This window comes from Urocitellus parryii, chromosome 3, assembly GCF_045843805.1.
Source record: "Urocitellus parryii isolate mUroPar1 chromosome 3, mUroPar1.hap1, whole genome shotgun sequence".
Classification (NCBI taxonomy): Eukaryota; Metazoa; Chordata; class Mammalia; order Rodentia; family Sciuridae; genus Urocitellus; species Urocitellus parryii.
In genome coordinates this window covers 156,141,814-156,154,784 of record NC_135533.1, presented here as the reverse complement: position 1 = coordinate 156,154,784, position 12,971 = coordinate 156,141,814, and the positions used below count along the sequence as shown (strand labels likewise).

The 12,971-nt window shown below is 42.2% G+C and overlaps 1 protein-coding gene and 1 pseudogene across 13 annotated transcripts in view; both read left to right on the top strand.

Moving 5' to 3' along the window:
• Med15 (mediator complex subunit 15) overlaps nt 1–12,971 on the top strand; it is a 79,665-nt gene that overhangs the window by 38,540 nt on the left and 28,154 nt on the right. For 8 of the 12 annotated variants that reach the window (XM_026401701.2, XM_077796164.1, XM_077796162.1 and 5 more), the window contains exon 5: nt 1,527–1,739. The exons of the other annotated variants lie outside the window; for them this stretch is intronic. In XM_026401701.2, the coding sequence (XP_026257486.2) occupies nt 1,527–1,739 (213 nt within the window). The remainder of the gene's footprint in view (nt 1–1,526; nt 1,740–12,971) is intronic. 12 annotated transcript variants of the gene reach the window in all.
• LOC144253659 (guanine nucleotide-binding protein-like 3-like protein pseudogene) lies at nt 5,843–8,464 on the top strand (annotated as a pseudogene). Its single transcript, XR_013343355.1, has 2 exons — nt 5,843–5,902; nt 6,017–8,464. The product of XR_013343355.1 is annotated as a guanine nucleotide-binding protein-like 3-like protein pseudogene (transcript).

Sequence of the window (12,971 nt, the reverse complement as noted above, 5' to 3'; positions counted from 1 at the left end):
ATGTTTAAAAGATCTCTAGCAGAGGGAAGGCTGAGTAGTCATGACCCAACCTCTCCTTCACTTTTCATTTTCTTGCAAACTGAAATCAGATTATGCCTCTCAGTCCAGGTTCATCCACCAAAAAGATGATAAAAACTCACAAAGCTCTTACTGTCTAAAAATACTGAGCTCCCTAAGAGAAAACTATAATCTGTAGTAGTATGTTTTGGATAATAGCTGTAAATTCATTTCCCTTAAGTTATATAAGATTTCTTTACAAGTTCAGAAATGTTTCTATTTTAATTTCAGGGTTTTATCACATAAGGGGAATTTTGGCAGTTGAGCTGTGGTCTCTGCTGACTGAGCTGCCAGTGAAGGGATTGAGCAAATCCATGCTGGCCAGCTGATCTCTAACCTGTCAGAAAGTATATGGGTTGAATCACCCTAGACAGCAGAGCTAAAATTGCCAGGTGCCCTACCTCTCTGGGCCCTGTCTCAACCAGGACAGTGATTCTCAGACAGATGGAGCCAGTTGGGATCAAGAATATGTGGCCTGGACTCTGGCTTTGATGTGTGGAGTCTTTAGGCACTACTCACTTCTATGGCAGGGTGACCCAGGCAGGTCATACCTGTCTGCAGTAACCTTTTGCCATGAGTCCACACTGTTGTAATGATGGGTCAGCCTTCTTGTGTTTGATTGTGGCATTGCTCACTGAGCTGTGCTGCTCTGAGAGCTCTGCCCCTCAGCTCTCCATGGAGCCCTCCTACACCTCTTAGTCTGCTCTGGTGTGCTGTTCTTGCCACGGGACTGGCCTGGGGCAGTGTCCTGCAGAGACTTGGCAGCAGAGGTTGGGCACTGATGTGTCGGCATACTTGTACCCTCGCTGGGGAGTGTCTATCTAGCCCCTTCTACTTTTCTGATCTAGCCATCCTATTCCCACCTGCTAAGGAGTAAGTCCTCTCAGATTTTGTTGTCTCTGGAAGTCCCTCCTGGTTGTCATCTGCCCTCAAGGCCTCAGCCTGTTTTCACATTAGCTGCAGGCATCAGAGTGGTCCCCCCCCTTTTTTTTTCTTTTTTTTTTAGGTGTAGATGGACACAACACAATACCTTTATTTTTATGTGGTTCTGAGGGTCAAACCCAGGCCCCGCCCATACTAGGCAAGCGCTCTACCACTGAGCCACAATCCCAGCCCTCAGAGTGAATCCTGGGACCCTGGCATAGGAGTGAGGGGCATGCTTCCTGCTTTCAAGGGGCTCATTCCAGCAGTAGTGACTGATACACTCAGAGTTCTCGGCATTTGGGAGGCTCTGGGACCCTGGCATAGGAGTGAGGGGCATGCTTCCTGCTTTCAAGGGGCTCATTCCAGCAGTAGTGACTGATACACTCAGAGTTCTCGGCATTTGGGAGGCTCTGGGACCCTGGCTTTCACCATTTGAGGCTTTGTGGGGCTAAAGCATATATATAGATGGGAGGAGGTCTGTGACCCTTGAGCCTGCCCAATTCAGGGGCACTTTCCTGAGTTGCTGCTGCCTTGTGTTCCCATAGACCCAATGAATGCCCTGCAGAGCCTGACTGGAGGACCTGGTACAGGAGCAGCCGGAATCAGCATGCCTCCTCGGGGCCCAGGACAGTCCCTGGGTGGGATGAGTAGCCTTGGTGCCATGGGGCAGTCAATGGCACTCTCGGGGCAGCCGCCACCTGGGACCTCAGGGATGGCCCCTCATGGAATGGCTGTGGTGTCTACAGCACCTCCTCAGAGTGAGTACCATACTTCCTAGAGAATTTGCAACTTTCTTTGCAGATAACACTGCATTTTACTCCTTTGCTTGTGATGATATTAAGAAAAAGATAGAGAAGTCACAAACAACTTGGTCCTTTTGTCTATATTGGGTATGGAGAGAAAAGCTCCAAGCCCTTTTTGAGCTACCAGAAGGGTTAAGTGATACTAGGTCCTTCTCCTAACCCTGGACAGGAGGAAGGATACTTGTAGGAGGTTGGGGAGGGCCTGGGACAACATCCAAAGAGTTGTTTTGTCATTGAAATAGAAATGTATGTTTCAGGGGGTTCTCAGCTATGAAGCAGTGCCATGTCAGCACCCCACCACCCCAGTCTGACAAGGGCTGTCTTTTCTAGTGCTGCTCTTGTACCTCAGTCAGTCCTGGCTGGTGGCTCACAGCCACATCTTCACTGGGCTCCCCTTCCTTGAAGAGGGTGCTTTGTCCTCTTTGCATCACTCTGTGGGATATGCCCCTGGTTCTTATATGCAGCTGCTTTGGGGTGGGGAATCAGAGGACAAAGCACCTTTTCCTTCTGCTTTCCAGGATCCTTTTTGGTGTCCTTCTGATTCCCGTAGACTTTGATTCAGTACTTACAATGCACTGTGTCCACTGGAAAGTGCTTTAGTACTCCCCCCGCCCTTTATGTAACTTTTTATTTTTGAAATAGTTTATCAGTCACAGGAAATTATAGACTAGCACAGAGAATTCTCATGTGTCTTTCACTCAGTGTCTCCAGTGATAATGTTTTTAAAATTTTTATTAGTTATTTTTGGATCTTTATTTATTTGTTTATATGTGGTGCTGAGAATCGAACCCAGTGCCTCACACATGCCAGACAAGCACTCTACCCCAGCCCAGTGATAATATCTTAATTAGTATATTATCCAAAGTGAGAAATAGCACAGGGCTAGAAATAGTACAAGTTGAGATTTTCATTCAGACTTCACCAGGTTTTTTTTTTTATTTTTTTGTTTTCCAGTTCATTTTTAAAATTTTATTATTTTTTTATTTATATATAACAGCAGAATGCATTACAATTCTTTTTTTTAATTTTTATTTTTTTTAGTCATACATGACAGCAGAATGTATTTTGACATATAATACATACATGGAATGTACATACATCAATCATTGTCTATTCTATTCTGCTGCCCTTCCTATCCTCCCTACTCCTCCCCTCCTCTCCCATCTTTTCTCTCTATCCAATCTAATGTGACACACTTTTTTTTCTTTTTCTCATATAACATTATATATGTATTCTGTATAACAATGAGGTTCTCCTTCCATCTTCCATGCAACTCCCCTTCTCCCTCTTTTTCCCTCCTTTTTCTTCCCTATTAAGTCGTAGTCTTCTTCTCATGCTCTTCCTCCCTATCCCATTTTGAGTCATCCCCCTTATATCAGAGAAGACATTCGGCATTTGTTTTTTAGGGATTGGCTAACTTCACTTAGCATAATACTCTAATGCCATCCATTTGCCTGCAAATGCCATGATCTTGTTATTTTTTAGTGCTGAGTAATATTCCATTGTGTATAAATGCCACATATTTTTGATCCATTCATCTATTGAAGGGCATCTAGGTTGGTTCCACATTCTAGCTATTGTGAATTGTGCTGCTAGACTTCACCAGTTTTTATATGCATTCCTGGATGTGCATATAAGAGTATATATAGCTCTGTGAGATTTCTTCACATGTGTAATCAAGCAGCCATCACTGTACACAGTATACAGAACTATTCCATCATCACCAACAAACAAATTCCTATATCATATCTGAGAAATTATATCCTCTCACACAGGGCATGATAGCTCACACTTATAATCTGAGTGCTCAGAAGGCTGAGGCAGGAGAATCAGATGTTCCAGGCCAGCCTGGGCAACCTAGCAAAACCCTGTTTCAAAGAGGACTAGGGTTGTAGCTCATTGATGAAGTTTGCCTTGTATTTTCAAGGCCCCAGGTTCAGTTCGCTATATTGCTAAGAAAAAGAAAAAAAAAAATTGCACCTTCCCTCTAATCTGTGACCTATCTTCCTTTCCTCTCTACACTATCACTTTTCAGTTGTAGAAACAGACTTATATGATACATGACTTTTTGAGATTAGCTCTTGTATTCCTCATGATGCCCTTAAAATCCAAGCTGTACCTATAGTTCATTCCTTTAGTTGCTGTGTAGAGTGCCATGGAATGGATGTTTCATAATTATTAAACTTTAAAGGACATCTGGGTAGTTCCAGTTTTGAGCTATTATAAGTAAATATGCTGTGGACATCTGTATATAGGTTTTAGTGTTTGGGTATATTTTTGCCATGTATCTCTCACAGTAACCCTTTGAGGAGTGCAGAGCAGCTCTCCCTGCTTTGCCAGCGAGGCAGCTATAGCCAAGAACTGGAATTGCACTTGGGCCAAGAACTGGAATGGAAACTTCTGATCACTCACATGTCCCTACCTGTGTCAGGTTTCCTTCTCAGATGCTGCAAGCATCCTCCGTCCTACCTTCCTTGTCATTCCCTCTCTTATCTTCATTCTCTCCTTCTTACTGATTTCTTGCCATCTAACTCTTGGTACATTCCAATCTCATCCTTAGACAATCTCAGCTCTTCAGCACAATCTCCTGATTTCATGCACCTCATATACACATGGGGTGGGTTTAGGCAAGGATATACAGAAGTTCCAGCACCTTTTACAGTATGATCTGTGTACTGTTTGGATTCCTTTTTAGATTTCTGTTTTATAATAGGAAATGGTTTTTAAATATATGAGTTTGGAGTGCTTACATGGTTTGCCTTATAATCCTAGTCTTTGTCTTGAACCAGTTATTTGTCAGAAATTCAGTGGTGAAGCTCTACTATCCTGCCCACACCCTCCTATTCTAACCTTGGCCCACATCCTGTTTTCAGCTTTCACAGGGTCTGGTCTACTGGGTGGCACTAATTGAAAGTTGATGTGTCTTCTTCTGCCGTCCTGTTACTGTTTCTGTCCCTCCCTGCTCTAGACTTCTTACCTCCTTGGCCTACCTGAAATAGGAGTGTTGCCCAATGGACATTTGATATCCCTTCCTGATGGCTTCTGCATACATCACTGCATGCTTACTGTCTTTACCCAGTAAAGTCAAAGTGTGGATTTTTCAGGGACTCCCAAAAGGTAGGACAGGGGACACTGTCATTGTCTCCAGGTGACCAAGGTTAGCAAGAAAATGCTGAGACTGCTAACTGTGCATATGGGTAGGGGTTGTAGTATAGGGTTGAAAGAAGGACTTTTTCCCCCGATTCTGTGTTTTTGCTCTGTAGCAAATTTTGTACCATGTGAAAGTGACTTTAAAAATAATTTCTACGGCTGGGGATGTGGCTCAAGTAGTAGCCACATGCTAGCATGTGAGGCACTGGATTCGATTCTTAGCACCACATTAAAAAAAAAAAAGAGATTGTATGTCCACTTAAAACTAAAAAATTAAAAAAATAATAATAATTTCTAGCTGGGCATAGTGGCACATGCCTGTAATCCCAGTGGCTCAGAAGGCTGAGGCAGGAAGATTATGAGTTCAAAGCCAGTGAGGCTCTAAGCAACTCAGTGAGACACTATCTCTAAATAAAATATAAAAAAGGGCTGGGGATGTGGCTCAGTGGTAGAGCCCCCTGGGTTCATTTCCCAACACTTCAAATAACAAAACAAAAATAACTTCTACTTCTGGCTATGTGACAGACTGGGTATTGAAGACCCCTTCTCCTGAATACCTAGATCCTGATTAGGCTATACTTTGGAAGGCTAAATGTCGCTCACTGCTAGATGGGGAAAGCAAGTCTAGAATTCCTCTCTCCAGCTAGGATTTGTTCTGGGGCCTGTGGTACCCCCCAGCTGCCCTAGAGTCATCTTAGATTGCAGGAAAACACCTCCAGTTTAAGCCTGTGAGAATTGCACAGATTAAGGTAATGTAGTGAGCACATAATCAAAAATGACCAGGTAGGAGAGGAAGCAGAGACACCATAAGGGAGAACAAAGATAGTAAACAGATGTATAAGCTCTCAGGATCCACACCAGAAAATTGTTACATATGTACTGTCCACGTGAATAAAGAAATAATGTGGATGTCTTCCATCCTGGTAGTTGTGCTACCCTCTCCTCTGTGATCCCCGCCGGAAGTGTAGGTAAGAGACTCTTCTCCTCTTTTCTCTTGGTGAGCGCTCACCCAAGCCGGCAGCGCCATAAGGATCGACTATTTGAGGTGAAACCAGAGATGCCTGCCAGCTTGGAATAGAGAGGAAAAAAGTGGGCATATTTGGAATTACCCATTTTCAAGCTGGACTGATACATCATGATGAAGCACAGACACAAAAATAAAAAGCCAAGTAAAGGTTCCAAAGGCTGTAAGAAGCCTATAAAGCAAAATGGAAAGAAAGCAACTTCCAAAGTGCCCTCCGCTCCCCAGTTTGTTCATTGCAATGATCATGCCAGCCGGGAGGCAGAATTAAAGAAGAAGAGGGTTGAGGAGATGAGGGAGAAGCAGCAGGCTGCCCGGGAGCAAGAGAGAGACAGCCGCAGGACCATTGAGAGCTACTGTCAGGATGTCCTGAGACGCCAGGAGGAGTTTGAGCACAAGGAGGAGGTTTTGCAGGAATTAAATATGTTTCCTCAGCTGGATGATGAGGCTACAAGGAAGGCTTATTACAAGGAGTTCCGTAAGGTAGTACAATACTCTGATGTGATTCTGGAAGTCCTGGATGCCAGAGACCCATTGGGCTGTCGGTGTTTCCAAATGGAGGAGGCTGTTTTGCGGGCAGAGGGCAACAAGAAGCTGGTCCTGGTCTTGAACAAAATTGACCTGGTTCCTAAGGAGATTGTGGAGAAGTGGTTGGATTACCTTCGTAATGAGCTGCCAACTGTGGCTTTTAAGGCCAGCACCCAACATCAGGTCAAAAACCTGAATCGGTGTAATGTGCCAGTGGATCAAGCCCCTGAATCGCTGCTAAAAAGCAAAGCTTGCTTTGGAGCTGAAAATCTCATGAGGGTTCTGGGAAACTATTGCCGCCTGGGTGAAGTACGCACCCACATCCGTGTGGGTGTTGTGGGCCTTCCCAATGTTGGGAAGAGCAGCCTGATCAATAGCCTGAAGCGCAGCATGCAGCAGTGTGGGAGCCGTTCCTGGGGTTACCAAATTCATGCAGGAGGTCTACCTAGACAAGTTCATCAGGCTGCTGGATGCTCCAGGCATTGTCCCAGGACCCAACTCCGAGGTGGGCACTATTTTGCGTAACTGCATCCATGTGCAGAAGCTGGCAGATCCTGTGACCCCAGTGGAGACCATTTTACAGCGCTGCAACCTGGAAGAGAATTCCAACTACTATGGAGTTTCTGGGTTCCAGACCACTGAGCACTTTCTGACTGCAGTGGCCCACCGCTTGGGAAAGAAGAAGGGAGGCTTATACAGTCAGGAGCAGGCTGCTAAAGCTGTCCTAGCTGACTGGGTGAGTGGAAAGATCAGTTTCTATACACCACCACCACCCACCCACACTCTACCAGCCCACCTGAGTGCTGAGATTGTTAAGGAAATGACTGAGGTCTTTGACATTGAAGATACTGAGCAGGCCAATGAAGACACCATGGAATGCTTGGCCACCGGAGAATCAGATGAGCTGTTGGGCGACACAGACCCGCTCGAAATGGAGATTAAGTGGCTTCATTCTCCGATGGTGAAAATAGCAGATGCCACTGAAAATAAAACCACCGTATATAAGATTGGAGACCTCACTGGGTATTGCACCAATCCAAACCGCCATCAGATGGGGTGGGCTAAACGCAATGTGGACTACCCCCGTCCCAAGAACAACAGTGTGGTGGATGTCAGCCCAGTGGACCGCCGTCCGATGCTGCAGAGGATCATGGAGACAGATCCTTTGCAACAGGGTCAGGCTTTGGCATCTGCCTTGAAAAATAAGAAGAAGATGCAGAAGTGTACAGATAAAATCGCCAGCAAGCTGTCTGATTCCATGATGTCTGTTCTCGACCTCTCCGGCAATGGTGATGACAGTGCTGGTGACTGATCAGCTGATCCCACTCCCCTCCCCCTCCAAGCACTGGTTCCTATAGGATGGGGGAGTACAAATGGAGTTTGGTTCTCTCGGAAGTACCTATATATATATCTATATATTAAAAAAAAAAAAAAACTTCCCATGCTGTGTGTCCCCTCCCAATACTGTTCCCTCCATTCTCTCTAGAGAGGTTGCAGTTGCCAAATCCAGTGAACTTTACTTAATCCCTGCTGTGTTTTATAAGAGAAAATATCAGCAGAGCCCAGGTGCTAACAATTTATCCCTCACTCTTAATCCCAGGATCCCACCCCGTAGGTTGAGCTGATATTAAGGATGACCTCCCACAAGCCCTCTTAGACCGCTGAATGTACAAATAAAGGCTAGACTGTTAGTAGACCTAGAGCCCCTGCAGGGAAGATGATTTCTTTACCATTCAATGAGAGGTATCACCACCAAGGTATCCCTATAATGGGCTTCTGGCCATGCATCTTTCTTCCAAGTTCATAGGTCCTCACTTGGGTGGCAGTGGGGACATGGGAATAGTGATGAGCCTTTTTATATCTGTGCAAGGGTCTGGAGATAGGATAAAGGGAAGAAGAAAACAAATAAGCCTGGCTGGTATTAAAGTGTGTTAGAGACTATATTGTAGGAGGAGAAAACAAGGTACCTGTTGGTAGGGCAGCTGGGTCCTTTAGGGACAAATCCCATCTTGGCATATGTGAGAATTTGGAGAAATTCCGTTAACTGAAGTGCTCTGGCTGATCCTTGCCCTTGTATGAGCTTATCCAGCATCAGCATTTGAATTCCACAATTCTGGAGAGTTCTGATACCAGTTATTTAGAGTGTGTCCTTGAGAGAGTTGCTGTATTTGGGACTGCACCAGCTATCTCCTTTCCCAGTGGCTGGAAGCTACCCATTAAAATTTAATTAACTATCACCTCTTGGAGGGCCTACCCTATCAGACAAGGGCATCAGGCCCAAGCACTACTAGGGGCCTAGCTTAGTCAGCTTGCTGTCACTATTATAAAATACTTGAGATATCAGTTTATAATGAGCAAATGCTTATTTTGACTTAAAGTTTTAAAAGTTCCAGTCCATGATTGATTGGCTCTGTTGCTTTGGCTTTCTGGTGAGATAGCATAGATAAGCTGGTATATGTGGTGACCAAAACCTTTCATTTTATGGCCAGGAAGCAAAAAAAAGGAAAAAAAGTGGGAGTGCCTGAAGTCCCACAATCCCTTTCAATATCCCAATGATTTAAGGATCTCCCACCAGGCCCCACCTCCTAGAAGTTTTACTTTACCCTGAGATCAAGTCTTTTAACATATGGGCCTTTGGGATACATTTAGGATCCAAGTTATAACAGAATCTTGTAAAGGGTCTAGGATAGAAGATTACAACTGAAACGATCTCATTTTACTAGGAATTTTTGTTTCTTGTACAGAATTTCAGTTCCTAGCCATTTATCCAGAGTTGATATATTTGTAAGGAGTGGGCATTACATTACTTCAGTCTTTGCTACCTACACTAAACTTCCATACCATTCTTTGACCATGAATATATACCCTTTAGTCTTGCTCTTGCCTCTGCCTCTCAGGCTGGCACCCAAAGTTTACCTAACCAGATCCTGAATCAGGTGACACAGGAGAAAGCTACTGACTATAGGCTCTTCTGTCTGGAAAGTGCGGACTTCTATTGTATTCAGGCACAGCCAAAGGAAGGAGGTAGTTACTAATTGTGCACAAACTGCAACAAGCTCTGGAAATCTGTTAAACCTCCTTAATTCTCAGTATGGCTATACTGGTATGGGATTAATATCATAAGAAAAATAAATAGGCTCAGAAAGTTGACAGGTTATGCCCAAGACAACATTAACTGGTGGTGCCAAGTGTGATTAAAACCCTATGCAGGCCCTTTCCTCTGCATTATACTGCCTTCTTAACAAAAGTACATTAATTAAGCACCTACTGTGTGCCAGTCTCTGTTATCAAGTCCTTAAAATGCATTTTCTTATTTTTTTTGCTTTAAAAATCCTGGTATTATCTTGCTAAAATTTTGCTCTCGTAGTCTCCTTGAATGAGGTCCAGTTTAATTAACATCACATTATAAGTCTCTCCTGGTAGGTAATTCTGTTAAAATAAAAAATTGTGTACTGAGACTGCCAAAGCCATTTTACAACCATATAGAATTTTATTTATACACACACACACACACACACACACACACATACAAATGCATATACATGCACCCTTTTTTGCAGTGCTGGGGATTTAACCCAGGACCTCAGGCATACTAGGCAAGCACTGAACTACATCCTCATCCCTTTTTATTTTTTATTTGAGACAGAGTTTTGAAAGTTGCCCAGGCTGGCCTCAAGCTTGCAATACCCCCCCTCAGCATCCCGAGTAGTTGTGATTACAGGCATGTGCCACCATATCCAGTTGGAATTTCATAATTTAATATTTAAAATAGTTTTTTTTAAATTCCTGAATGGTTCTGGTAAACAAGGATGAGAAATATAAATATCTGGGTGATTGAGAAACATGGGAACATAATTTGGCCAAAATCAAATGGAAGAATTAAAATAGTCATGTTGGGATAAGAATTTTAGATTCTAGATATTTCCCCTGTAGCATATCTTGTTTTTTTAAAAACTCCTGAGTACCTGGGATTACAGATGTGCACCACTGTTTCTGACTTAAAGCTAGTTATTGAATCTTTTTCCTCTTCTTTTTTAAAAAATTAAGATAATTTGTATAAAGTTTACCCTTTCTAGTTTAAGTTCTGTGGACTTGGACACATTAATATGTGAGTGAACCACCACCACAGTCCAGATACAGAATATTTGTTATCACCCCAAAACTCCGCAGGCCTTGTTGTTGTCAACTCTTATCCCTTATCTTCAGTTCCTGGCAACCACTGATCTGTTTTCTGTCCCTGTATTTTTGCTTTAGCATGAATACCATATAAATAGAATCATACAGTATATAGGCTTATTTTACACCATCAATTTTTAAACCTGTATTCTTAGAATTTACATTAGAACCAGGCATATCGACATTCACCTATAATCCCAATTACTCTGGAGGTAGAGGCAGGATAATTGTAAATTTGAGGCCAGCCTGGGTAATTTAGCAAGACTGTCTTAAAATAAAAAAAATAAAATAAAAATTTCTGGGGTTGTATCTCATTGATAGAGTGCCCTGAATTTAGTCCCTATTACTGCAAAAAAAAAAAGTAAAATTTACTCTGGGTTATAGTGATATAAGCTTTGATAAATTATGCATTGAGGTATGTAATAACCATTACAATCAAGGTATGGAACGGTCCTATTAGCCTACCCCCCACCAAATTCACTCCTGCTACTTTATAGTTAAAACCAGTTACTAACCTCTAGTAATCATTGATTTGTCTTTGTCCTTATGGTTTATGTTTTGAAGAATGTTATATAAGTGGAATTATACAGATATAACTTTTTGATACTCAATTTACTAATAATAAATTTGAGATTTACCAATGTCATTGGTTGTTAACATTAGTTCTTGTTCCTGAGTCATACGCCATTGTGTGGATGTACTACCATTTGTTTTATCTATTCCCCATTTGTAGGACATTTTAGATTCTTTGCAGTTTTGGGCAATTATGAATAAAGCTGCTATGTAAACATTAAAAAAAAAAAAGAAAAGAAATAATGTGGACATGGTAGCGAAAGTCTATAATTCCATCAATTTGGGAGGCTGAGACAAAAGAATCTCAAGTTGAGGCCAGTCTCAGCAATTTAGTAGAGCCCTAAGCAACTTAGATTCTGTCTCAAAATTTAAAATAAGGGCTGGGGACAGCAGAATAAAATAGACATTATTATTGCTGTGGGTACATGACTGCATGACCAATGTGATTCTGCAACCTGTACATTCAGAAAAATGAGAAATTGTATCCCATCTGATTCAAATGTATGATATGTCAAGATCATTGTATTGTCATGTGTAACTAATTAAAACAAATTAAAAAAAAAACTAAAAAAAAAAAAATCCCTAATAGCACTACAAAGGCCATCAGTTAGCTATTGCTGTGTAAAAAAAAAAAAAAAAAAAAGTACCCCAAACTTTATGTACCAATCATTTATTTATTGGAGTTCTTCAAGTTTATTAATGGACTCTGGTTTTGAATGGGACCTTTGATGCATTTATGCTCAATAGTATAAAAAAAAAAAGAAGGGCTGGGGATGTAGCTCAGTGGTACACTGCCCTGGGCTAAATCCCGAGTACTGAGGAAAAGAAAAGAAATAAAAGATAGGATGGCAATTGAAAATGCCCTATCAGGAGTGACAAAGGAGATCTGAAAAGGATCCAGTGGAACTTGTGGAAATGAGAAATACAACATTGAAAGAAGAATGTATGGATAAGTGAACATCAGATTCAATGGAACTGAAGAAAGAATTTGTAAACTAGAAGCTAGATCTGAAGAAATTACCTAGAATGAAGCACAGAGAAGATGAGGAAAATACAAAAGCAAGGGCAAGAAATGTGGAAGATTGGGGCTGAGGTTGTGGCTCAGTGATTGAGCGCTTGCCTAGCATGCATGAGGCACTGAGTTCGATCCCCAGCACCACATAAAGTAAATAAAATAAAGATATTGTGTTCAAATAAAAATATAATTTTAAAAATGTGGAAGATAAGAGCAGAAATATCTAGGCTGAGGTTGTGGCTCCGTGGCAGAGCACCCACCTAGCACATTCAAGGACCTGAGTTCATTCCTCAGCACCACATGAAGAAATAAATAAAGTGAAGGTATTGCGTCTAACTGCAACTAAAAAATTTTAAAAAGAGCAAAAATATAACCAGATTCTAATCGAAGCCCTAGAGCACAAAATGGAGAGAACAGAAGAAAATAGTTCATGAAGAGGTAACAAAAAGCCAGCTGACCCAAGTGAACTAACTAGGTCACCTGTGTCTTAACCTGTTGTTGCAAAAATGCAAACATCAAAGCCGGGAGAGTATCTTAGAAACAGCTAGTTCTTGTTAAAGGAACACTAAGTGAACTCCAGCAGTAGTATAAAAGGTGGTAAAATGTTAAGGCATTGGGAACAGAGCTGTCAACCATTGTGTGCCCGCAAATCTCGTAAAAGGTGAGGGGAGACAAGATATTTTTAGATTAACAACATCTAGGACCTTCACCAAAAGGCTTTTTA